The following is a 23,880-nucleotide window of genomic DNA, read 5'->3' on the forward strand; positions in this document are numbered from 1 at the left end:
ACAGGCATGCACCACTACGCCTGGCTTTTTTTTTTTTTTTTTTTTTGTATTTTTTGTAGAGATGAGATCTCACTATTTTCCCAGCCTGGTCTTGAATACCTGGGTTCAAGCAATCTGCCAATGTAGGCCTCTCAAAGTGCTGAGATTACAGGTGTGAGCCACTGATCCCAGCCCTGGGTAATTCCTTTCTATTTGCTTTATTTTACTTTTACTTATTGCTTATAATACAAGAAATGAATGTAATTTTGGAAGAAATAAATAAGCACCAAACAAAAATTTATACAATTAAATCATGAAAAATTCCAACATGTGCACTTTCTTCCAGTCTCATTTCTATGCAAATACATAGTTTATAAATATACTTGCCTAATTTTTTTCACATAACACCTGTACTGTGAATATCTTTCCAAATCAGTAATTCCAATGACTTCATTATTTTAATAGCTACACAATATTTAATTGAATTTATAATTTATTTAATCACCCCACTATTAGACTATTTGGCTCTTTCCATATTTTCTATTATAAAAATGCTGTAAGGAATATTACTTTATATAGATCATGGTCTTCTTGTTTGATTATGTTCTAAGGATTTATTCCTAAAACCTGTATTATTATGCCATAGCTATTTTTTAATGCTTTTAATACAGTTTACCAAAATATGCTCCAGAAAATCAGACACTTTCCTTCTATCTGAACTCAAAAACTATTTTCTCACACTGCAAAAAAAAAAAAAAAACGGAGCTTTTTTTTTTTTTTTTTTTTTGAAACAGGGTCTTTTTATGTTGCCTAGGCTGGTCTTGAACTACTGAGCTTAAGCAGTCCACCTGCCTAGGCCTACCAAAGTACTGGGATTACAGGTATGAACCACGGTGCCTGGCCAAAACAAGTAACTTTTATTGGGACTGCATTACATTTACTGATTAATTTGGATATAATTGGCATTTTTAATATATTGAGTATTTTCATCCAGGTAGGAAATGCCCGTACATGTCAAGGTATATCTTCTTTTATGTCCTTCAATAGTGCTTTCTTAGTCTTCTTTTGTATGCCTTACACATTTCTTTTTCATTTTGCACTTAGGTATTTGACATTTTATTATCATTATGATTGGGGTATTTTACTTAACATCATGTATTCTGACTGACCATATTTGATATCTAGAAAAACTTTGGAATTTTAAATGTTTGATTTGTAACTGACTACATTACTGAATTCATTAGTTTTAAGGAACTTTTTTGTTGATTTTTTATTTTATGATATTTGGTAAATTTACTTTCTCTTTCCAGTATTATTACATTATTACATAGTTTTCCTATCTAATTGTGTTAGTTGGCATTTTCTGTATAGTCTTATATAATCATTGCAGTTATAGACTCCTTTCAGTAGTCTTGACTTTAATGAGAATTTCTGTAGGATTACATTATGACGAATGATATTGTTCAATCATTTTAAGGTATGCATTTTTATCATGTTAAAAAGTCATTCTCTAATTGTATTTTTTAAAGTTTTATTGAGAATATATGCTCAATTTTATTAAATGCCTTCCAAGTATCACTTCTGATACTTTTTCTTTGATGAATAATGGTAATACATATTTTAATATCAAACTGTCCATTTCTTTTACTTAGTCATTGTGGCTTGTCATTTTGATAAATAGCTTAGGTTGTTTAGTTAATATTTTGTTTAGGAAATTGGTGAGTCTTTTGATTTTTTGTGCTCTAAGACTTTGGTATCCAGATTGTGCTAGCTATATTTTTAAATATTAGAAACACAGCCAATTCTAGCAATTTAATTAATCCTTTCTCTAGTTTTCTATATAGTTATATGTTCCTTCTTGGTGTTTCCATTGTAATTTGTACATTTAAAATGGGATAATATATTTCAAAATAATATATAATAGCACATAGTATATTGTAAAACTATAGAAGTGTAATATATTTAATGTCATAAGATATAAATATATCATAATATATAATGCATATTAAAATATATACCTTTCTTTTATATTTCCATACATGTAACTTTCTAGTTATTCAGAAATATTAATCTACCTGAAGGTGGTAAATAGGAATGAAAAAGAAAAAAGCAAGAAAATAGTTGACATTCAACTTCTGACTACCAAAAATGGGCTTTTTAGTCATTTTTGTGACAGTATTATCAGAAGGCCGGCATTGTGGAGAGAGTAAATAAATTTGTTTTTAAACTTTCTTTATAATATCAAGAACTAGGACAGGCTGACCTCAATATCAAGCTCTCAAGGGTAGAGAGAATTCATAGGCATAACTCCTTTCCATACAGGGAAGGGAGAATAATATGGCTTAATATTGGTCTAATAGATTATGAGAAGGAAAAGAAAAAAAGAGGTAGGAGGAGTTAAAGGTCAGACCTTGTCCCTCAGATGTTCTCCCCACAGGGGCCCCATCTTCCCCATCTTTCACTAACTCCAAGAGCTTGTCTCCCTACTTCCCAAAGACCAGAGTTTTGGAACTCCGAAAAGAGATGGCCTCACAGGGTACAATCCTGTATCAAAATAAAATGGTGGAGAGACTTGGCTTGCTTGTAAGACCTGAGTTAGCCATTAAAAGACTTCCTCCTCTCCTTTAGTATATAGAAGGGATCCAGAAGTCTTCATGCCTCATGGTGTGGAGGGGGGCGGGAGTGAGAAAGGTAATTGAGTTGAGCCATTTTACCTGTAAGAGACTGTTGGGGTAAACAGTGAGGGGACCTACTCAGTATGCTAGTTCTGGGAAGCTGAACCCAGCTGGCTCAGATTGAGACGGATGTGCAGTCGTGGAGAGAGATCAACTGGAGCTTAGTGAGTCAGGGAAGACTAATATGAACTGATCAGCTAAGTGAAAAAACACCTTTATTAATAATAACTGCAAAAGGGAGCCCAAGGATTGATCCTCCCCACCAAACACTTTGTCACAGATAAACTAAAAGTCAACATAGAATTTTTATTCATGGAACTTAGACTCTCTCTTCCCAGCTTCTTGTAGACTTCAGACCCCTCCTTGATATACAGTAAGTTCTCACTTAATGTTGTCCATAGGTTCTTGAAAAGTGTGACTAAAGCAAAACAGCATATAACAAAATCAATTTTACCATAGGCTAATTGATATAAACAAGATTTAAGTTTCTATGGCGTACTTCTGGTCATGCACACAAAAAAATCACTAAGCTTTTTTTTAAAAAAAAGACCAAATATTTCTAAATATTAAACATTGAAATAACAGTGAGCTCTACATACATTAAAGAAAGATTAATAAAAGCAAGTAAGACATGTATTTATCCAAGTTTTGGCCAATCATTGAGTGACAATGGTCATAGTGGTGGTGGGTTAAATCAAAGAATGTTTGCAAAGCAAAAACTGTAATGAGCTCTTCCTATCCACACGCCATTAGAAAATATAACAAATCTGGTGGACTTGCCAAGTGCTTTTGTACTGCATCATTTATTGCCATGCACTGTATGATTATTGTACACTTTACTGATTTTTATTTGACAATAATTTGTGTCTATTCATTCATTTCCCAAACCATTTATTCCAGTTCAGGGTCATGCATGGCCTCCCATGACCCTATCCCAGCAGCTCAGGATGCAAGGCGAGAACCAACCCTGAACAGGACACCATTCCATCTCAGGGCCATTCACCCCCCACCACACTCACTTAGACTGGGACCAGTGAGACACAACAATTCACCTAATGTGCACAGCTTTGGGATATGGGAGGAAATGAGTATCCAATGAACCCCATGAAGGCATGGGGAGAACATGCAAATTTCACACAGACAGTGGCCCTGGTCAGAAAGCAAATTTTTTCTTCATCAATTTTATAGCAAAACGATATTGAGTAAAATGACATTATTTGAAGACCTGCTGTACTAAGATGCCATTGTAGAAGAAAGTCAGAGGAAGGGGAAGCAAACTGAAAGACTGAGCACTGACATCCCAAAAAAGATGAAATTACCTTTGAGAGACTATTACACACTCCCAGGGGTCTGAGATGCTGTTAATTACTTAATTTAGGCTTTTCCTTGGCCCTGATGGATGAAGGGCTAGGATAATAGATGTTATAGAAATTTCAAACAATACTTCTTTTAAGATTTGAGAAATAGAGTAAATTTAGTCCCCCAAATCCGTCTGTTTTCCTCCTTTAGCCTCTACTTCACCCTCACTTGATCCCCTTGAGTTACTTTGCACTACACTGGCAATTCAAAACATAAAAATATCACAAGGAAGAGGAAACCATTGATACCTATGCTTATCTTATTAAAAGGTTCATATCCCAAAATAGGGTTAGCACAGATTGTTTTAGAATCTGTCTAGTTTTTGAATTCTTTTCCTGAAGATGGAGTAAAGAGGGAGGTTATATAGTCAGCATCCAGACTTGCTGTTTTTCTTGGTAAAACAACGGAAAACGGAATTACAAAATGAATACTTACCCTATAAATCAGAGAATACCTGCACTTAGATTATTTTTTCTCTTTATCTTTACACCCACCCTATTTTTGAAAGGTATTCATTCTTTGCAATGAAAAACTCATTTGCCATGTCAATACTATGGTATTTCACATCTGAAATACCATTCAGACCCTTGAATTGGTATTTCTTTACATCATTAATGCATTCCAGCATGATACACCATCTAGCAAGGTGCTTAAGAGTGCAAACCTTGTCGTCAGAGGGAACCAGATTCTAATCATGCCTGGGTGACCCCCTGGGAAAACTACTTAAGTTTGATTTTCTTATCTGTAAAATACAATAGTAAAACTTACCTTATGGGGTTATTGTGACGATTAAATGAGATAAAGGATATACACTTAGCACAGTGTTTATCATATAACGAATACTCATTAAGCCATTATTACTACTATTACAGTTCCTTGGTTATAAAATTGAGGTCAGTGTGAACAACTGGATAGCTGGGAGAGAATTATCATGGTCTTATATATTTCAGATGCCTGTGTGCAATGCTATATACTTAGTATATAATTTCATCAGACACAAAAAACATAGTTAAAATCCTGCTAAATATTAGAAGGCAATTTGTGAAAATACTTTGTTTTTTAGAGCAATTAATATTCTGTTTTAAGCATTTATTCACATTTCTTACTCATCCTTACAGAAATCCTCTGTAGTAGATAAATATCAAAAACTGAGCCTCTGATTTCTTGCTTGAACTATAGTTTCTGTGAGAAGTGTAATCATATGAGATGTTTTCAGCTTGAGAAGTAGAATATGGAGAAAACCAAATTTTTTTCTTAAATAAATGAAATGTACAAACTGTACTCTGTGCCTGACATTTTTAAATCAGCATTATCTTTGTGAGATTTAACCATGTTGTTGCATGTAGCAGCAGACAGTTTTCAACTATATAAGTGTATCAATTTTTTTTTACCCATAATACTGATATTTGGGTTATTTGCAGTTTGGATCTATTACAAATAGTGCATTACTGTTTGTGTGTGTGTGTGTCTGTATGTGTGTGTATTTCTTTGGGTACATGTATGAAAGCATTTCTGTTGGATTGTTACCTATGACCCAGAATAAAATGTCTGGGTCATGGCATATATTTGACTTTAGTAGGTGCCGCCGGTTTTCAAAAATTGTGTCAATTTATATTCCCTGAAGCAGTGTATGGGAGTTTTAGTTGGTTGTACCAAGTTACCAGCAGTATATGAGTATTTCAGTGTATGAGAGTGGTGTTGTAACTATTCTAAATTCTTAAAAGCACTGTCTATTTCGTTTAACTATTTTGGTGATTGTCTGATGTTATCTTAATGTGGCTTTAGACTAGATATATCACTATGTCATTTTCACATAAAAAGAGCTTTATTTCTTTCTTTCCAATTTTTTAAAAATTACTTTTTCTTCTTTTTTATTGTACTGCCTAGGGCCTTAAAATAATGTGAATAGAAATGATATTAGTAGGCATCTTTGTCCCATTGTAAATCTCAAGGGGAAAGCTTTGAATATTTTACCAGCAAGTATTATTTTTTCAGTAGACTTTTCCTAAGTGTTATTTACCAGATTGAGGGACTTGTTTTGTATCCCCAGTTTGTTAAGGTTTTTAAAAATGATTATGAATGTGTAAGTTTATCAAATACTATTTCTTCATGAGTTTAGATAAACATCTAATTTTTCTTTTCTATTCTCTTAAAGTGGTGAATGACATTGATTGACTTTTTAATATTAAACCAGCTTTGCATTCCTGGAATAAACTCAACTTGATTGTGAAGTATTATGATTTTTGTATATTACTCAATTTGATTTGTCAGTATTTCACATAATAGTTTTGTTTGTTTACTTATAGAGATTGGCCTGTAATTTTCCTTTTCTATGATTTTCTTTCCTTATAACGTCCCATTTTGGTTTTGTTTTCAGAATTATGCTGGCCTCATAAAACAAGTTGAGACTTGTGTCCTCTTTATTCATTCTTCAGAAGAATATTTATAATACTGCTATTATTTCTTCTTTAAATTCGTGAAAAATTTTATCCTTCATGCCATCTGAGTCTGTCTGAAGATCTCTGAGTGGAAAAGATTAATTCAATTTCTTTAAAATGCATAAGATTACTCATATTTTCTAATTATTCTTGTGTTAATCTTGTTAAATTCTATTCTGTTTTGTTTGTTTGAGACGGGGTCTCACTCTGTGGACAGGCTGGAGTGCGGTGGCGCGATCTTGGCTTACTGCAACCTCTGACTCCCTGGTTCAAGCGATTCTCCTGCCTCAGCCTCCGGAGTAGCTGGGACTACAGGCGCACCACCACGCCCAGCTAATTTTTGTATTTTTAGTAGAGACCGGTTTTCACCATGTTAGCCAGGATGATCTCGATCTTCTGACATTGTGATTCACCCGCCTGGGCCTCGGGCTCCCAAAGTGCTGGGATGACAGGCCTGATCCAGCGCGCCCGGCCTTTTTTTTTTTTTTTTTTTTTTTTGGAGAAGCAGTCTCACTCTGTCGCCCAGGCTGGAGTTCAATGGCACGATCTCAGCTCACTGCAACCTCTGCCTCCTAGGTTCAAGCGATTCTCCTGCCTCAGCCTCCCAAGTAACTGGGATTACAGGTGTCTGCCACCACATCTGGCTGTTTTTTTTTTTTTTTTTTTTTTTTTTTTTTTTTTTTTTTTTTTTTTTGTATTTTTAGTAGAGACAGGGTTTCACCATGTTGGCCAGGCCGGTCTCCAACTCCTGACCTCAGGTGATCCACCCACTTCGGCTTCCCAAAGTGCTGGGACTACAGGCGTGAGCTACCTTGCCTGGCCGTTAAATTCTGTTTTTAAAGAATCTGTACATTTCTTCTGAATTTTCAAATTTTTTTGAATGAAAACATAATTACTCTCTTAAGATGTATTTAATATATAGAGATCTGTGTTGATTCCCCTTTTTTAACCCCAATATTGATAATTCAAGTTTTTTTTCTTTTGTTCTTTCTTAGACTTGCAATAAACTTACTGATATTCTTGGTCTCTTCAAAGTATCTGCTTTTAGCTTTGTGGACGTTCTCCATTGTACCTCCTTTTTATCTATCTGATTAGTTTCAATTCATCTTTATTGTTTCTTTTATTCTACTTTATTAGTGTTTAATCTTCAGTTTTTTATGTTTTTGAGATAGATACTTGAATCACAGGGAAAAAGACTGAAAACCTTTTTTCCCTAATATATCTTAAGACTGTAAGACTATAAAATCCCCATTACAAATATCCTTAGGTGCATTCTGTATGTTGGACATGTAGGATTTTCTTTTTTTTTTTTTTTTTTTTTTTTTTTTTTGAGACAGAGTCTCGCTCTGTCGCCCAGGCTGGAGTGCAGTGGCTCAATCTCAGCTCACTGCAAGCTCCGCCTCCCGGGTTTACGCCATTCTCCTGCCTCAGCCTCCCGAGTAGCTGGGACTACAGGCGCCCGCCACCTCGCCTGGCTAGATTTTTGTATTTTTTTAGTAGAGACGGGGTTTCACCGTGTTAGCCAGGATGGTCTCGATCTCCTGACCTCGTGATCCGCCCGTCTCGGCCTCCCAAAGTGCTGGGATTACAGGCTTGAGCCACCGCGCCCGGCCAGACATGTAGGATTTTCAATATTTCTAGCTTCCATTTAAATTTCTTCTTTGATAAATAGTTAATGGAATAAAATAGCTTAATTTCCAAGCATATTGGAATCTTCTGGTTATCTCTTCTGATTATGTCTTTATTTTACACTTGAATTCTAGCTTGAGCATTTAATTGACTAGTTTCAATGCCTTGAATAATTTTGAAACTCATTTAATGGCTCTGCATATATTTTTCTGCCTTAGTCATTTTTCTGTTGCTACAACTGAATACCTAAGATTGGGTAATTTATAACGAAAATACATTTATTTTTCATAGTTCTGGTTGCTGGGAAGTCCAAGGTCTTGGAGCTACATCTGGTAAGAGTCCTATTACTGGTAGAGACTTTCTTTAGAGCCCCCAGGGTGCTGCAGGGCATCATATGGCTAGGGAGCTTATTAGAGACAGCCAAACTGGCTTTAATAACAGATCCACTCTCATGATAGCTAACCCACTCCTGCAAACCTATTAATCCATTGATGAGGTCAGATCCCTATAACCCTTTTGAAAGCTCCATCACATTTGAAAGTTCTCATCTCTTAATACCGTTATACCAGGGACTGAGTTTCCGTATGAGTTTTGAAAGAGACAAACATTCAAACCACAGTGCGTGTAGTCATTAATATTTTGGTCAATGTTATATATGCACTTGGAAAAAATATACATAGTTTGTCATAGTTGACTTCAGTGTTCCATATGTGTCAACTAATGCCAAGTATTTTTCAGACCTCCCCTCTTTTTAATTTGTTTTTGTTTGTTTGTTTGTTTGTTTCTGTTATGGAGAAAGAGACATTAAATATTCTCTATAATTATGGTTTTGTATATTTCTCCTCTTGGTTCATCTAATTTTTAATATGTATTTTTGGAAGTCACACTAATAGATGCATACACAATTTAATTGTAATGTTTTCCTATAACATTCACTTTATTTGTTGTTATTAAATATCCTTTTTCATCTCTAAAATTGTTTCTTCCTTTTAAGCTTATCTTTTCTGGTACTCATATTCTTTGTTTTGCTAATCTTTTCACAAAATATTCTTCTCATTCTTTTGCTTTTTACTTCTCTTTGCCTTTATATTTAAGGAGTAACTCTTGTAGCAATCTGTAGCAGCATGATATTTCTTGTCTTTTAATTTGTGTATTTAGACCATAAGACATTATTATTATTATTATTATTATTATTTTATTTATTTATTTATTTATTTATTTATTTATTTATTTATTTATTTTTTTGAGACGGAGTCTCGCTCTGCCGCCCAGGCTGGAGTGCAGTGGCCGGATCTCAGCTCACTGCAAGCTCCGCCTCCCGGGTTCACATCATTCTCCTGCCTCAGCCTCCCAAGTAGCTGGGACTACAGGCGCCCGCCACGTCGCCCGGCTAGTTTTTTGTATTTTTAGTATTTTTGTATTTTAGTATTTTAGTATTTAGTATTTTAGTATTTAGTATTTTTGTATTTTAGTATTTTAGTATTTAGTATTTTAGTATTTTTGTATTTTTGTATTTTAGTATTTTCAATAGCCATTTGTGGTACATCTGAATCTGCCTGGTGAGTAAGATTTGGGTTCCTCAAGACAGAGAAGTTATGACACCTGTATACTCATATTTCCTCTGAGAGCATCTGGCAAGACACCTGGACTACTAACTGTTGTTATGTTTATATAATATGGACACACTATAAATATAATACCTACATATTCATATATAGTGTTGCCTATTCACCTCCTCCAGTATTATTTTATTTTCAGTTCCAATTCCATAAGGATTTATTGGCTATTTTGTGTCAGGATTGATGCTAGCTAGATAATTTAGGCAGACCTGGAGGTGGCATCAAAGAGGAACGAATTTGGGATAATTCCTAGGTTTACTACTGGGGCAAGAGTTTAAGTTTATGTTTCTTCAATAAATGTGCAGATCCAGCAAGGAGATAGCTATCTTTTTTTTTTTCTTTAGAGCTTACTATATGCTAAGCACTGTGATAAATTGATTGCCTGAATTCTTATTTAATTTTCACAAATATATATGGTAGGTGCCATAATTAGCATTATTTGAGTGATGAGTAAGTTGAGGCTTGGAGAGGTAACTTGCCCAGTTTGCAGCAGATGACAGTAAGTAGGTGGACAAGCTTAAGGTTTACATTTTGGACTCACTGACAAACAGGTGGTAGTTAACTGCTATGGTTTGGATATGGTTTGTTTGTTACCACCAAAGCTCATGTTGAAATTTGATCCCTAGTGAGGGCGGGTTGGGGGTGAGGCCTAGTAGGAGGTGTTTGGGTTATGGCAGTGGATCCCTCATGAATGGCTCAGTGCTCTTCCAACGTTAGTAAATACATTCTTGTTCTCACAAGAGTGAATTAGTTCTCAGAAGAATGGATTCTCATGAGAGTGGGTAGTTATAAGCTGGGATGCCCCTAAAGTTTCCTTGTCTTCACACATGTCCACTTCCCCTTTTACCCTGTCTGCCATATTGTGATGCAGCAGAATAGGTCTCACCAGAAGCCAGAACTTGAACTTGAATTTGAACTTCTTATCCTTGAACTTCTCAGCCTGCAGAACCATGAGCTAAACAAACCTCTTTTCTTTATATGTGACCCAGTCTCAGGTATTCTTTTTTATTATTTATTTATTTATTTATTTGAGACAGAGTCTCGCTCCATCGCCCAGACTGGAGTGCAGTGGTGCGATCTCGGCTCACTGCAAGCTCGGCCTCCCAGGTTCACGTCATTCTCCTGCCTCAGCCTCCCAAGTAGCTGGGACTACAGGTAGTCGCCACCACGCCCGGCTAATATTTTGTATTTTTAGTAGAGAGAAGGTTTCACCGTGTTAGCCAGGATGGTCTCGATCTCCTGACCTTGTGATCTGCCCACCTCGGCCTCCCAATCAGGTATTCTTTTATAGCAATGTAAAACAGACCAAGACATAACCCATAAAAAGTAAGATATCTTCTAAGAACAACCTATTTATATTGAAAGACAGTAAAATGAAGACCAGAATTCTGGAGAATATAAATATTTAAGGAGTGAGCAGAGAAAAAGTAATACACTATGAAAACCAAAATAAGAGGTCAGAGAAACAAAGGACCAGGAGAAAAATATTAAAAAAAAAAAAAAAAGATGCTCAACACTATCAATTATAGCAGAAGCATTTAGCAAAATAAGGCCTGAGGAATACTTACTGCATTTGTAAATGTGCAGGTCACTAATGTCTTTAGCTAAAGCTGCCTCAGTGGTATATGCAAAGTCAGTGTCCAGCCAGTGATTTGAGGAGCAGACGGGCTTAATGAAACTATTCTAGGTCCCACCTGAACATATTGGGCTTCCCAGCCTATCACAGAGTAGATCCATTAGCAGCTCATTACTTGGAAATGTATTTTTAGTCTGACTTCCTTTAATTATTATAAATTTCAAAATAACTCAGTGGGGCTATTGGATAAAGAATAGAGCATAGGAGAAATGCTCCTGAAATGACACTTTTATTACAAGAATCAGAATTGGAAGGATAAAGGAGAGTTCCTTTCAGGCCTGACATAAAGACTTCTTCTAAAAACATTAAAATATATGAACCCTGCGGAATCCATTCTGCATTTGTCTTTTCCCCTGTATCATTGCTAATGAATGTCTTAGATTGTCAACCATGAGAAAGAAAGCATTTTCATTCCCACAGCATGTCATTTGCCTGAGAGTGGTGGTGTCTTCTTTATGTGTCATGGAACCTGTGACCTGTCACCTGATTGTCATGTTAGTTTATTAACATGTCAGGGAGTGCCACCCCTGGTTTCCACTTCAGAAAGGGAATTGCTTAGGGTGGGAGACATTCTGCTAGCCAGATAAGGGAGAGTTCTGCCAACTTTCAGTGCCAGGGAAACCCTAGACAGTAATCAGTACCAAACCTGACTATTATTAGGACCACCCAAAGGCACATGGCTGGGAACCAAACCTCTCTCCTACCTTGGTCTGATCTATTGGCAAGTTTCCCTGCTAGATCCAGCTTTGCTCCCTCGTACATGGAGAGGAATTCAAAAACAGAAATTGTAAAGGAGATAGGGCAGAAGAAATGGTTGGAAAGTGGGTCTCAGATGCTGGAAGGGTCATAAGGGAGAAGTTTCTGGTTAGTTACATCAAGCAGGGCTTCAAACTTCAAAAAATAATAATTGATAGATGGAAGTCAAAGCTAAAGCCAAAGAAAGGCCTACACATGTTCAGAGATTTTGCGTTGGAAATTCTCTTTTTCCAGCTCTCTCTCCCACCCCCAAAAGTCACATGGGGAAAGCAAAGTAGTGATCAAGGAACTACAGGGGCAACAGCAGGCTATTCTCTGGGGCCTTCTAAATGCCAGGCCAAGCCTGCCACCTGCTTGGGAGATGAGTATGTGCTCTCCTCCAAAACTTCCTCAAGCCTCCTCTCCTGACATCTTTCTGCCAGCTGGTAGTTCGAATTCTCAAGGCGCTTGGAACTCCTGGTTCCTACAACGTGAGCCAAGCCCAGAGAACTTTGGTCCATCAATTTCCCCCTTGCTCCACCCCTCTTGCGAGCAGGACCTGGAACCTGGAGGTCAAGGAGAGGCTAGGAGTAGCGATCTATGGCGCTCTGGGAAGGAGCTCCCAGCTTGTCCATGGGTGCCTTGGGGAGAGCATCAGCTCTAGCTAGGAGGGTTTCCGGAGAGCCTTCTCCAGCTCAGGCACGCCTTTTGTCGTTTGTGAGGTGAACGCATTATCAGCTCTGACTTGAATTTCCCTGCAGGGTTATCCCGATATTTTAAAATTACAATCCAGACTCTTAACAAATTACGAATGTGTGTAAACATAATCAGAGTGTGGATGCAATCCACTTGTAATTGCTAATAGAAAAAAAGGAAAAGAAAAAAACCCACAAAGACTTAAACAAGCAAGAAAAGCCGGGGAGGGGGGGATCAGTTCTGCAGGGTGTTTGCCTTTGTGATTTGCTTCCTAGGGGACTCTCCCAACGCGTCCCGCAGCCCACCCTGCCTCCCGACTCCCTGCGGTGATGTCGGGGCTAAAGGAATCCAGGGCTTGGTCCCTGCAGCTGAGGCCTACGGGATATCCCGGGAAAGAGCAGCCTCTCACGAGTGGTGAAGAGTCCCTCAAGCCTTCGCGCTCTGGTGGCCTGCCTCCGCCGAATTCTGAAAAAAGCAGTGCGGAACGGCGGAAGAGGGCCCTGCTGCTTGCCTCGCGCTCCCCGGGGACCGCGACTAAGTCCCCGACGCCGCTTTTCCCTTTCCCTGAGGACTCTGGGACTCTGCTCCCGAGTTCCAGCTCCAAGGACTCGAGGACACTCTCCGTTCCTCACTCTTCAAAGGCCACCGCCTTTTCTAGAGGTGGGCTCCCCGACCTTGTGCTTCTAGAGCTGCAGGAGCGGCACTGCACAGGTCTAACAAGCCCGGCACATTGGCACATTTCAGTTCGAAAGACATTTGGGGAAAATACTGCACATAGAAATTTATATTATACATTACGTATATTATATAATATTATGTATATAGTCGATAAATTAGCAAATGTGTGCGGTGTTTTTCTTGAAACCGTTAGCATCCTAGTTGGTATTAGTGGTATTGGTTGATATCAACACGAATGACAAGTGGGTGATTTTCAAGAAGCGCCCGGTCCCTCCGAATATCATCGGAGACGTCTGCGTATGCCTCCGGATGCCCATCTATAAACTCGCTTGTGGCTCTTCCTCGCTCACCAACCATATTGACCATTCACCCGGATAAGGCAACTTCCTCCGAAGTGCGATCTGAGGACGCTGACCGCCTAAATGACTGAGGACGCTGGATCTTTAGGGCGAATATCGTGTCTTGGGGATGCCGAAAGTCCCCAGCCCTTACCCAGACCTTTGTCACGAGGGGCAATTCGGTCTGTGTAGGGGACAAACAGCAACGTTAAAACGCAACTGTGTAAATGAGGATGGAGAATGCGAAAGGAGGGAGAGGCAAGGAGCTGCTCCAATTATAGGGAGGTTTTGGGGAGTCTGATCCGCTCCAAGGACAAACCGCTGGGAAGGGAGAAACGGCCCACGTCGAACTGGATGCCCGGTGGAAACCTCTCTGCGCTATTAGATTGCGTCCAGTACAGCAGATGGCACGAGCATGTGCGGCGCTCAGCTTAGGCTCTCGGAGGCAGCTGAGTTGGAAATCTCGACGGAAGGCACCCACACACTCCCACTCTGCGCTGGCCCACCCGCGTGCACGCCCACCCCCCACGCGCGTCCAGTTCGCCCTAGCTCAGAAGCGCACAGATGTTTACAGCTTAGAGCCGGTACCGCTGGGGAGATCGAGCAACGTGCGCGGCGCACAGTGCGGCGCTGGCAGGGCTCTGGGCTCCCGGTCGGGGGTTCGAGCGGCCCAGGGATGGGGGTGGGGGTGGGGAGAGTGGGGGGAGGGAGAAGGACTGCAGAAAGGAGGGGAGAGTGGGTGGACTAATGATGAAAAAGTCTCCTCCATCCCTGCTCCTTAATTAAATGCATGGAAAGAACCGAGGCGAGCACATCTGGTTTCAATCTGCAGCCCTTTGATGGCATCAAATGTTCTTTTCCCAGATCAGGGCTGGAAGTTCTGGGCTAACTATGGCCGTTTGGAGCCCAGAAACCATTTACACACACTCGTACCCTTCTTTCTCTCCAGTCAAGCCTCTTGGCTATAGGACGAAAAAAAAAAGGTCTAGCAATCAAGGGAGTGCGGGAGTACGGATGCATGTGTGTGTGTGCGCGCGCGTTTAAAGAACATAAAACGCGACAAATAAGCACTTAATATTTTACTTAGTCGTCATATAGTAACTCATTTCTAATGAGACTGTTAAAGCTGTTACCAAATTCCAACAGGTCATGAAAAAACTGCTCAGCACCTCTCTGTCTTCTGTCAAGTTAGGGCTCCGCAGACGGACGACAGAGGATTATCCGTAGACTTAGATGGGGGTTCCTCTGCCCCTCTCTGTCCTCCCGCCACCACAGCCCAGGCCGGACGCAGAACCGCACGGAAGCCTCCCCCACTCCCGCCTCTGTGAGTGCTCCTGCCTGCTCCAAAGAATCTGGGCAGCGGGACCCTCTAGGTTTAGCGTCCTCGCCTGGGGAAGCAACCTTGGCCGTACCATAGAAATTACAAAATTGGCAGGGGGTAGGGAGAAATATTATAATATATTTTTGGAGTCCTCTCTTCCGGCTTAATAAACACGTACATTTCTCATTGCTCTAGCCCTGGTATTCCTAATGGCTGGGAAAGCCTCAAATAAACTCGGTGCCCTCTAGATCTCCCCAACCTGCCTTTAGTCCTTGTGAGAGACGTAAGAGAGCTTCCCATTATCATCCCTCTTGTTATTTTATTACATTATTTAATAGGCTCCCTTTATGGAACCAAAAATAGCCTTAATATGCTTACTTTCTCCCTGTACTCCCCCCAAAACTGTTAAAACAGCAGAAAATGTGTGTGTGTGTGTTTGTGTGTGTGTGTGTGTGTGTTTTAAAGGCGGTGGGGGAAGGCAGAAGGAGAAGAAAATTTGATTGTGATGGTGGCGGATTTTTTTCCAAATTTCCCCACAGCTGTTATCAAAACATGCAAATGAGATTTTCCAACAGGATCTTAAACAAATCTGGAGGAGTTAATGCCGAAGCAAAATAATCCGCACGTTTGAAGTGACTGTTTCAGTTTGTCTTTTCTCCCGTGATATTATTGCAGGGGAATGATAATTAGACCTTTAGAAATCCAAAGGGGCTCTCTTGCTCTCTTCCCTCTCTCATTTCTCTTCTCTCGTTCTCTCTCTCTCTCTCTCTCCTTCCCTCTCTCTCTACCTCCCTCCCTTCCTCTCTCCCTCCCTCTCTCTTGTTCCCTCCCTCTCCCTTTCTCTCTAACTCTGATGTTGGCAAAGGGGGTTTTCTTAATCAGACTGTTTTTTGGTCCCAGGGAAAGGAGGAAGAAGGAGATTGTGATGGAGAAAGGGGGTCTGTGAAACGTCAGGCACCGCACAAAGGCTTTGCCACGTAATTACAGGCTCCTATTAAGTCGAGATCTGCCCTCCCAGGGGTCTCCAATTTTCTTGTATTCCCTACAAAGCCTCCTCTGCATGCCAGTTTGTGCCTTTTGAAGTGCCAGAGAGCTTCTTGATCCAACTGAGAAGGAAAAAGGAGCCCAGCAAGAAGAGGGGGAGAGAGAGAAGGGAAAGGGGGGAACCCAACAGCACCCTCCGTCGGACTCTTGAAGCCTTTTTTTTTTTAATTCTTCTTCTTTTTTTTTTTTTTTTTTTTTTTTTTTACTCCTTACAAAAAGTAAAGTGAGAATCCTGCTCTCTAATACATCTGCAAGACATCACCCTCTCCTCCTGAAACTTTAGTCACTCCTGAGAATCCACAGGAGTGCAGAGAGGGGGGAACACGTTTTCTTGAAGATGTTTTAAAGCTGGAACAAGCCTTCTTCTGTTGGTGCTTGAACTCTTGCCTGGGAATAACTTTTTTAACCTTTGAAAAAACCCTTCACTTTGATTCTTCTCTCCCACCCCTTCTTCTCTCTTCTTCTGTTTGCCTAACTCCCCCGCCCTGTTGGCCTCCGCTTTCCTTTCTCCCCCTTATTATTATTTTTAGTCTGTGCGTGTGGACACTTTTGGAGAGTTGGAACGGATTTTTTTTCTCCTGACTTGAACATAGGGTGACTTTTTAATACTGTATTTTAGTGTGGATTATCTCTTTGGACCGCCCCGGACTTGGCCTCAGGAAAGCAACCAAGGCTGTGGAAGGCGGCTGGTGCAGAACGCTCTGCTCTACAGAAGGGGGTCCCCCGCCCTCTTTTCCACTTTTTTTTTTTGGCCTTCCTCTCCTTCCCTCCCTCTTCCTCTCTCTCTCTCTCTCTCTCTCTCTCTCTCTCTCTCTCTCTCTCTCCACTACCCCCCTCTTTCTTCCCCACTCGGCTCCTCTCCCCCCTTGCGCCCACAGCGTTTCGTGTTGATTCGAGCGGGAAGAGAGGGGGGTGGGTGGGATCGGTGGGGGAGACCATGACCTCCAGCTACGGGCACGTTCTGGAGCGGCAACCGGCGCTGGGCGGCCGCTTGGACAGCCCGGGCAACCTCGACACTCTGCAGGCGAAAAAGAACTTCTCCGTCAGTCACCTGCTAGACCTGGAGGAAGCCGGGGACATGGTGGCGGCACAGGCGGACGAGAACGTGGGTGAGGCTGGCCGGAGCCTGCTGGAGTCGCCGGGACTCACCAGCGGCAGCGACACCCCGCAGCAGGACAGTGAGTGAGGGGCGCATGCCCACGGGGGTGTGTGCCCGGGACAGAGGGCGGGGACCGGTGTAGGGCAGCGAGAGCTCCTCTGCGTTCAGAAAGACAAGGTCCTGGGACCAGGATAGGTGGTGGCAGACTTCAAAGGAAGGGCCAGTTACAGGGGAAACCAGATGAGAAAAGCCGGTCTCGGTCGGGGGCATAGCCAAGGAGGACGCTGGAGAGAGGCTCCAAGTAACGGGGACACTCCGAGGCCCTGCGGTCTTAGGCAGGAACTCTGTCCGCCGCGGACTCTCTTTACTTTGGTCGGGCGCCGGCTCGGTTCATCCCGCACGCGGCGCGGCGGGCCTGGGATGGGAAAAGGTCTTAGCGGGGTGCAAACTCAGAGAGCCAGCGCTGTCTGGGAAAGCAGCGGGTTAAAGACGCTGAGTCGGGTTCGAAGGGCTTCTCTCAGGCAGCGTATGACGGCTTGTGGGATGGCACCAGGCACAGGGAGCAGGACTTGGCGCTGCTCAGACTGCACACCCCACGCGGGCACCGTAAGGCCGGGCGCGACTGGGAGGCCGCGCGAGAGAAAGCCCGGCCCGAGACACTGGAGCTGCTCTCTGCCCCCTGCTGTTGCCTCTACCGCAAATGGGTTTGAGACTGGCAGAGTCAAAAGCCCGGCTGCCTCTGGAAAACTCAGGCCAAGCAAAGGGAATGTCCTTTACGGGTGAAACCTGAAATCCAGCCCCGCATGATCCCGCACAGGCGAGCTGCATCTCGGAGGCGCGGGCTTCAGTGCGGAGGTCAGAGTCACTTTAGAGGAGCTCTCCCTATTGGCTCTTAAACGTCCAAAAAAGTCTAGTTTCCCTTCCCCATCCTCACTGACCAACCTCGCACCCCATGAAAATCTCGCTTCGCTAGTGCCTTAAAAAGAGACTGCAAATGTATCCCCATGTCCCCAAGCCTGTAGCAGACCGGTCACCCTGTTCATCCCAGGTGACATGTGGCCAGATATGTACAGATACTCCCTCTTCTCCTCGAGGTTGCAAGAGTCTGAACTTAGCTGTAAGTTCACAAATGAGGCTGTTCACTTTCTATGTCAGTAGTTGCTGGTTACCATTTTGTCTTCAAATTTGGAAACCTAGGAACCAGGGGACCCGCCAGCATTCTATGATTTTCACAAAACATTGTCTATTTCAGACTCTCAAAGAATAGACATACAAGTCAAACTGGACATAGAAACAACTGGAAACAGGGCCCGGGCACAGTGGTGGCCCAGCGGGCCACGCTAAAGCAAGCCGCAGAGAGAGCCTCTGGTGTGCTCCGCGCCAGGTCTTCACCCTGCTTCCTTAATTCTGGCCTGGGTGCCCCTGGGTGTTTTTAGCCAAAATAGGCCTAGGGCCGATCCACCCAATGTACTAGCAGACTGCTACAGGAACTGAATGAGGAAGTCTGGCCTGGACACCAGAGAAAGGTGGCCAAATCTGAGGAATGAAGAACCAGGTGTCCCCAAGTTCCGCATAAAGAGCTAGGAGCAGAGACAGAGACGTTCTGTGTAGGGTTTCGGTTCTTGAGAGGCTGCTTCTGCTGCCGGCACGCGCAGCCTTACTTCAGTGTTTGCATAGGCACTCTTAGTTCTAACAAAATGCACTGAGAAATACTATGATTGTTTTTAAACGTTTTACTAGGGAAAATGAAAAACGAAAAAAGTAGGGAGAGTCCAGGCGCGGTAGCTCACACCTGTAATCCCAGCACTTTGGGACGCCGAGGCGGGCAGATCACAAGGTCAGGAGTTCGAGACCAGCCTGATCAACGTGGTGAAGCCCCCTCTCCTAAAAATACAAAAATTAGCCGGGCGTAGTGCCGCGCGCCTGTAATCCCAGTTACTCAGCAGGTTGAGGCAGGAGAATCGCTTGAACCCGGGAAGCGGAGGTTGCAGTGAGCCGAGATAGTGTCACTGCACTCCAGCCTGGATGAAAGAGTGAGACTCAGTCTCAAAACAAAAAGGTAGGGATAACAGCACTCGGTGTAGACCCCAGCTTCATCAATTCTGCACGTCTGGTCGTTTCTGTTTTGCCAGGACGACTTATTAATTGCGACATTTACCACTGTTCGGACACTAGAGGCTGGACCCACAACAGAAAACAGGACCACGAAGAAAATTCTGCTTAGAAGACCAGAGTGGAGCAGGAGAGACTAGATGCTGCTTTGCCCTATGAGGAGGCTGGAGGATGAGAAAACCAGGGCCGAGGCCAGCGGCCTCGGCCAGCCTGGGGAACAAGCCAGCTGTGGTGGCCCTCAGATACTGCAGGGGAAGAGGGATGCAAATTGTACAGGTTGTTTGGCTCTGAGTGGACGCCACTCCTGAGAAGGGAACGCGGGATTCGTATTGGCCTTAGAGTGGGTATGGAGAGGGGCTGGCCCGAGGAAGCCAGCTATGGAGCGCCACCGAGCAGATTAGGGAGGCGATGCGCGGTGGCTGGGAGGCCTCCCTGGACTGGGGACTGGCTTCTGTGAGACCTGAGCCTGGCGCCTCAGAGGCCCTGTGGAGCACGTGGGCGTCCTCAGGGGCGCTCGAGGACAAGCTCAGCATCGCGGGTGGAGTTGGGGACTGTATGTTCCGGGAGAAGGGGAGAAGTCTCTAGAAACTCGCCCACGTGATACTCGGGAGCATCTCAGAGTTACAATGACTAGAGAGATCTTGTTGGGAGAAGACCCCGAAAGGAAACTGAGGTTCAGAAAGAGGATGCTCTGCGGAAGCATGATCAAGAGACAGCTTGGGGGGAGGCCGCAGAAGGCAGAGCAAGGTGATGGGGACGAAGTGACAGGCACCTGGAGCTAGGAAAGTAGCTGAGAAACACACACACACACACACACAAACACATGCACACACACACACACACACACCCCAGGCCTTGCTTCCTAGAGAGATGAGGATAGTGTTCTAACGAATGGTTTGTTGCTTTTATAAGTACTTTTCTCAACCTCTTTTTTCTCCGCTGGAATGAGAAAGGGAAGGCCTGATGAGTCTTATGGCTTCCAGGGGAACCCGCATCCCTAGTTCTTGGGCTCCCATCAAGAGTTGCCAAGAAGGCTGTCGTGAGCTACTTGGAAATCAGGACCGCTGGGCCTCCAGCCTGCAGTGACAATGAGACTCAGACTGTGAATCAGGGAAGAGGGGAGTGTCACGGGAAAGGATGGCTAGAGCAGACTCTCCCCCACCCCCAAAGGGACTCAGGGATGGAACCAGGAGTCTAGCGCTCTTTGTATCCCGCTGAAAGTCTACTCCAGTGGGAAACGATTGTCTCCTTCAGAGAGATGGGGAACATTAAAAAGAAGCCTTTGACTCTTTTAGCTATATAGAAACAGTCCTTGTCCTTTGTAAATTTTCTCTTCAGCTGAAATTAGCAAAACAAACTCCACTTAAACCTTCAATATTAGGTTCTTAATTTTGCAAAATTCCTAACTACAACGAGGGCCGAATACAGTTAGAAGGAGTAGGTATTGTCTAAAGTCAGGGCTTCTCCCAGACCCTCCCCACCCCACTCACCATCAGCGATTCTGTCCCCACCCCCACCTTGGTTGACATTCACTGCACTGTCCTCTCTGTAGAGTGCTTTCTTTCCCTTTTTACTGAGTCTCTTACTAGTAAATTCTCAACTTCTGGGCTCAAATACACTAAGTGTCCAAAGAAATAGTTCTTTAACATTGTTTGGAATCCAGTGGCTAACGGGAGAGTGTGGAGTGTGAATGGGAGTGGTGGCAGAACTTGGGTAATCAGGGAGAGGAAAGAGGAACAGGTCATTAAAATAGGCAGACATACTCCAATGAGGACAGTGAATCCCACTGTCATTTCTTAATCTGAACTTCTGCAAACTCTTCAAAAAAATGCGCCTGCCTTCCACGTTTCCAACCTCTAAATTAGTGAAACCAGATTGTCCTAATAAGACCTTTTGTTGGAAACACATGTAGTCATAAAAAGGTAGACGGAAAGTCAATTAGACACGCGCGCACACACGCACACATTCACAAGCCGGTGCTAAGTGTGCACCCGGCGCAGCTGGCTCCCGGGCCGCGGCGGGATGCAAATGCAAAACAGCGACGCGGGAAATCGATTTGTCACAAAGGGAGAGGTGTAAACGCAGCGCAAAGGAATTGCCTGCCCAATCTACCAACCACACTCTCCCAGGACCTTGCCCCGCCAACTCCCAGGAGAGAAACTCCCAGGAGAGAAACTCCCAGGAGAGCGGGAACATTTTCTAGGGCGCTCCCAAGTTGGAATTCGCATCACAGTAATATCAACTTCTAGAGTCTCAGCATTTGCAACAACCCTGGCGCCAGAAATTTTCTAATGCAGCACCATCCTGGGACTTGGGAGCCAGTGCTGGCAGTCTAAATTTGGGCTTCAATTATCTCGTTGAAGAGGGGAGCCAATGAAATATATCGTTTTAAGGTTAGCCTGGAAACTTTTCTCTTTAGAGGAGGAGAAATACAGGATTAAGGTGCCTCACTGAGTCCCCAAAGTCGAATGTCAAGGCCGGTCAATAGGTGGTGATTTCGGTTTATTTTACACGCAAACGTAGGGGCCCGGGTGACCTTCTTTTCTTAGAATTTTGGGGAAATTGATAGTCCAGGGACTCCTTACCCACTTTTGGGTGAAGGACGACTTGGAATTTGAAGTGTGGAGAGATAGGCCTGTAAAGTCCGAAGCCCTAGGCTTCCAGTCCTCTCTGGGGCTCCAGATCCCCCAACTCTGGAATGCAGTGAATTCCCACCCACACGCTTCAGAGCACCTCTCCCATGCGTTAGGACGTCGTGCAGTCCTGCATTTTGGCTGAGAGACCTAACCCCGGTGTGCGCTCAGTTCAGAGAGCCAGGGAGTTAGGCAAACAGGAATGGGTCACACAGCTCTCTATAGTTTCTTCCTCTTCCCAGGGGTGTCATTTTAGATTTTACAACACGAGCGAATAAGTCATCTCCAAACCAACAAGATGTCACCTTCAGGCTCCCAGCTGCAAAAATAAATAAATAAATAAATAAAATAAAAAATAAAAAATAAAAGTCCATTCAGAAGCAGTGATGATGCCTTTCTATTCCACCGACCCAGCTTTGAATGACTCTCCCAGCCAGGACCCTTTTCCAGGAAATAACAAGTGTAGATTTTCAACCACGACGATCCCTAGACCAATTTGATTTTTTATTTTAAGAGGCATGTTTCTTTTACAATCCCTCTCCTACACACTGTTTCCCGCTCCATCCATCAGCCTACCACACCACCATCGCAGACCCCTAACTCCTGGAAAACCCTCCTCCTTAGCGGAAGCACTTGGGCCACAGGTAAGGGGTTGTTGCAAAGATCTGCGCGCCCCTGTGCCTGCATTGCGACCCCCAGCGCCCCTCCAGTTCCAGAGCCGAGCCCACTTTCAACCGCTCTGGAAATATGCATGTATTTCCTCCCCGCACCCCCCCCCCCCAACCCCCAACCCCCGCTTTAGAAGGAGCTATACGAGGAACAACTTTTTGAAATCGGGAGTGTGTTTGTAGAGACGGAGATGAGGATTGCATTTTGCTTATTTTTCTACAGGTGGTGGAAGTGTTTTGGGGGTCAGAGTATCCTCTTAAAGAAAAAGTAAAACGTGGGGGTTCGCTTTCTCTAGCCAAGCCTTTGGAAGTTTAATTAACAGAACCCTTAAAGTATTCCTTAGAGCTACAGATAAAAAATTACAGGCAATATTTGGATAAGGGGCCAACTCTCCGTGTCCAAACATTTAGAGAACTGCCTGTGAGTGTAATTGTAATTGTGAGTGCCATTGTAACTTGATTGGGCGCTCTTTGTCGAATTCTGTGTTTTACTTTGATGCCTTCTGAGTACCACTTACATTGTTTGGGTGTCCTTTAACTCCGTTTACAACAGTATATTAATAAAGAGGATGCATATGTCAGCGTTATGTATACACAAGAATTTGGATTCCTTTAAAATCAAGTGGCTTGGTGAGCAGGCTAACACTCAAAACTCAACAGTCTCAAACAGTAATAATAATATCAACAAATGGTTGCAATGCGCCCCTTTTCTCCAAATGCTGTTTATTCTAAAATCAGTAAATTAGGAGATACATTGCAGAGAAATAGTCGTCAGTGGTTCAGGGTCGGCAGGTTTGTTTTTCAGGTGTAGATGTTCTTGAGTAATACCTCTCCACTGTGGACTAAATATTAGTAGATTGTCATTGTCATTTTTCTAATTTAGTGCGGCAGCCTCAGGGAAGTACTCATCCAGACAATTATGGGGTATCGATTTTAACTTTAAGCCTAAAAAAATACCATATTTCACTTGCCCTGGGACTACTTTTCTTGATGAAAAAAATATCTGGGAAGACTATTTTAGGGCCATGTTAGCGGAGGGGAGGGGAATAAAGGCACAAATGGTGGTTGGTTAAGGAAATTTTATGAAAGAAAATAAAGAAAACATGTCAGAATGAATCAATCAGATGCACAAATGTGTTAGAGGAATCTGAGGACAACCAGCATCTTGGGGATTCTTCTGTTCCCGAGGTTCGCAGATAGAGGAATAAGGGTCTGAGTTAT

At 42.9% G+C, this 23,880-nt stretch overlaps 1 protein-coding gene across 4 annotated transcripts in view; it reads left to right on the forward strand.

Annotated features, from left to right (window-relative positions):
• The first annotated feature begins 15,983 nt into the window (after window positions 1–15,983).
• PRRX1 (paired related homeobox 1) overlaps window positions 15,984–23,880 on the forward strand; it is an 84,081-nt gene continuing 76,184 nt past the window's right edge. For 3 of the 4 annotated variants that reach the window (XM_030936953.1, XM_030936954.1, XM_010371312.2), the window contains exon 1: window positions 16,005–17,325. In XM_030936953.1, the coding sequence (XP_030792813.1) occupies window positions 17,085–17,325 (241 nt within the window). In that variant the 5' untranslated portion in view covers window positions 16,005–17,084. Of the gene's footprint in view, window positions 17,326–23,880 lie in introns of all 4 variants that reach the window. The other variant, XM_010371313.2, reaches the window with a different exon arrangement.

Source organism: Rhinopithecus roxellana, chromosome 8, assembly GCF_007565055.1.
Source record: "Rhinopithecus roxellana isolate Shanxi Qingling chromosome 8, ASM756505v1, whole genome shotgun sequence".
Taxonomy (NCBI): Eukaryota; Metazoa; Chordata; class Mammalia; order Primates; family Cercopithecidae; genus Rhinopithecus; species Rhinopithecus roxellana.